The sequence below is a fragment of the Branchiostoma floridae genome, chromosome 13 (genome assembly GCF_000003815.2).
Source record: "Branchiostoma floridae strain S238N-H82 chromosome 13, Bfl_VNyyK, whole genome shotgun sequence".
In the NCBI taxonomy this organism is placed as follows: domain Eukaryota; kingdom Metazoa; phylum Chordata; class Leptocardii; order Amphioxiformes; family Branchiostomatidae; genus Branchiostoma; species Branchiostoma floridae.
The window spans coordinates 18,618,917-18,621,317 of record NC_049991.1 but is presented as its reverse complement, the minus strand read 5'-3'; the positions used below and the strand labels follow the sequence as shown (position 1 = coordinate 18,621,317).

At 46.3% G+C, this 2,401-nt stretch overlaps 2 protein-coding genes across 2 annotated transcripts in view; both read left to right on the top strand.

Moving 5' to 3' along the window:
• Positions 1-2,401, top strand: part of LOC118428599 — a 50,319-nt gene that overhangs the window by 45,171 nt on the left and 2,747 nt on the right. The window contains exons 25-26 of the mRNA XM_035838700.1: positions 1,263-1,411; positions 2,164-2,388. Coding sequence (XP_035694593.1) covers positions 1,263-1,411; positions 2,164-2,388 — 374 coding nt within the window. The remainder of the gene's footprint in view (positions 1-1,262; positions 1,412-2,163; positions 2,389-2,401) is intronic.
• LOC118428782 (polycystic kidney disease protein 1-like 2) overlaps positions 2,263-2,401 on the top strand; it is a 9,999-nt gene continuing 9,860 nt past the window's right edge. The window contains exon 1 of the mRNA XM_035838980.1: positions 2,263-2,388. The gene's annotated coding sequence lies outside the window, so the exon portion shown is untranslated. The remainder of the gene's footprint in view (positions 2,389-2,401) is intronic.

Genomic DNA, 2,401 nt, shown 5'->3' with positions numbered 1-2,401 from the left:
AAACAAAAGATAATGAAAATCCCACCCAGTCAACTAAGGCAAACAAATGCAAATCAAGCAGTAAAAACCGGGAGAAAACCCGACACCAAAGATATGCAAAACAACACGTGAACAACGACACCCAAACGAGTGTCCCAGAAAAACAGAATTCGACACATACAACAACGTACGTTACCGCATTTTCCACCCAAACCTGCCATATCTCAGCCATCCTGAAGTTTTCCCCCCACTATGTGGGACTCGTCCGTCCTTTCGCTGCGTGGAGATGGCCTGCCCAAGGTCTGCCGGAGCTTCTGGTTCCATCGCCCCGCCGTTACTTGCTGCACAGCTGAACCTCAGAAGTTGTCTTCGACCTGTCAAACTGGAGTCTATGCTGCCTCACTGTACTGTGTGCATATCGACAAAATACCCAGTCAACTAAAAGCAAACAAATGCAAATAAAGCACGTGCAAACCGGGCGAAAGCTCGACCCAAAGATATGCAAAACAACACGTGAACAAACGGCACCCAGACCATTGTTCCCAGAAAAGCAGAATTCGACAAATACCACAACGTATGTTACCGCATTTTCCACCCAAACCTGCCGTATATCCACCGTCCTGACATTTCACCCCACTAGGTAGAACACTAGGACTCTTCCGTCCTTTCGATGCGTGGAGAGGGTCTGCCCCAAGGTCCGCCGGAGCTTCTGGATCCCTCGCCCCGCCGTTACTTGCTGCACAGCCAAACCTCAGAAGTTGTCTTCCTCCAACTGGTAAGCTGGAGTCTAGGCTGCAACACTGCGTGCTCCTCTGGCACAAAACCCGCCCGGCGGCGAGAAACGTGGTCGTGGAACCGCAAGCGGCGGAGACCTGGTCGTCCATCGCCAGGCGACCTCGGCGTTGCGGATGGATCCAACAAGAGGCAGTAGGGTGATCATCCCTTGTACTTATATGGTTGTGAGAATCATGTGATTCAGGATCAACCAATGAGCGCACAGTGAAGATAGGAGTCAGACTGGCGACATCTCTGTAGTTATAAACTTATCAGAATCTAAACTGTTACACTCAGTCTAGTGTAAGATATAATGTGAATTTCACATACTTAATAGAAAGTGTTGATGTTCCACTGAGCAATGTTGTGCTTTTGTTTGTTTGTTTGTTTGTTTGGAATATCTTTAAAATAAGATACATGTTGCATTTTTGATGTTGACAACAGGAATCACTGGCAAAATCTCAGTAGTTATAAACTTATCAGAACCTGTGCGAACTTCCTTTTGTCAGGTCCAGTGACCGAGTGTGACATGGAAACGAAAACTGACATGAAGGAGTCAGACAGCAATGACTTCTATGCCTACCGGATCCAGTGGGTCCGTTTGGGCTGCATCTACTGGAGCGAGACCCAGGAAGACTGGAGGACTGACGGCTGCACGGTGTGTACATTTCTTGACATTTACAGGAGAACTTTTAAATTACTTTTCAGTATTCACAGGAACTACAATTGTAATGACCTACGTTTACTCAATATACTTTTTTAATGGCCACATACAAAAGACAAAGTTTTGGATGTTAATGTTGTCAAATGTTTGTTTTGGCGAAACAACTAAAATTGCAATATAATGTTCGCAATCTGTGCTATAGTGAAAAGAGGCCAATATGCCAAGAAAAGCAATTCAAATCCATGGCTTGAATATATTCTTAATACAGTCAAACCTGTATTAGGGGCCACCTCTACAGAGGGGCCACCTGTCCATAGTGGCCACTTTTTGTCGGTCCCTTGGGTATTTTATCTACAAGTTGCCACCTCTATACAGAGGCCACCTGTCTATAGTGGCCACATTTGTCCGGTCCCTTGAGTGGCCACTATTGACAGGTTTGACTGTACAGTCAAACCTGTATTAGGGGCCACCTCTACAGAGGGGCCACCTGTCCATAGTGGCCACTTTTTGTCGGTCCCTTGGGTATTTTATCTACAAGTTGCCACCTCTATACAGAGGCCACCTGTCTATAATTTGTCCGGTCCCTTGAGTGGCCACTATAGACAGGTTTGACTGTATATCAATAATGCCTAAAGCAGTGAACAGACTCTCAAGGTTGCTGGCGTCTTTCAATAAATAAAATAACCAGTGTTTGTACCAGCAAAATGTGATCCTAACAACTTGACTCTCATTCCTGCTTTCCACAGATAAGCGAGCAGTCCACCATTACCAGCACCATCTGCCACTGCAACCATCTGACGGCCTTCGGACTTGACTTCGCCACTCCGCCAAACACCCTTGACTTCGGGGCCTTGAATTTCAGTGATTTGGTGGACAACGGTGCCGTTTTGACAACCATCATTGTGGCGCTCTGTCTGTTCTCGTTGACATCAGCCGTGATCAAGATCGCTGAGCGTAAAGATAAAAGAAAGGTAAGGAAGGTAC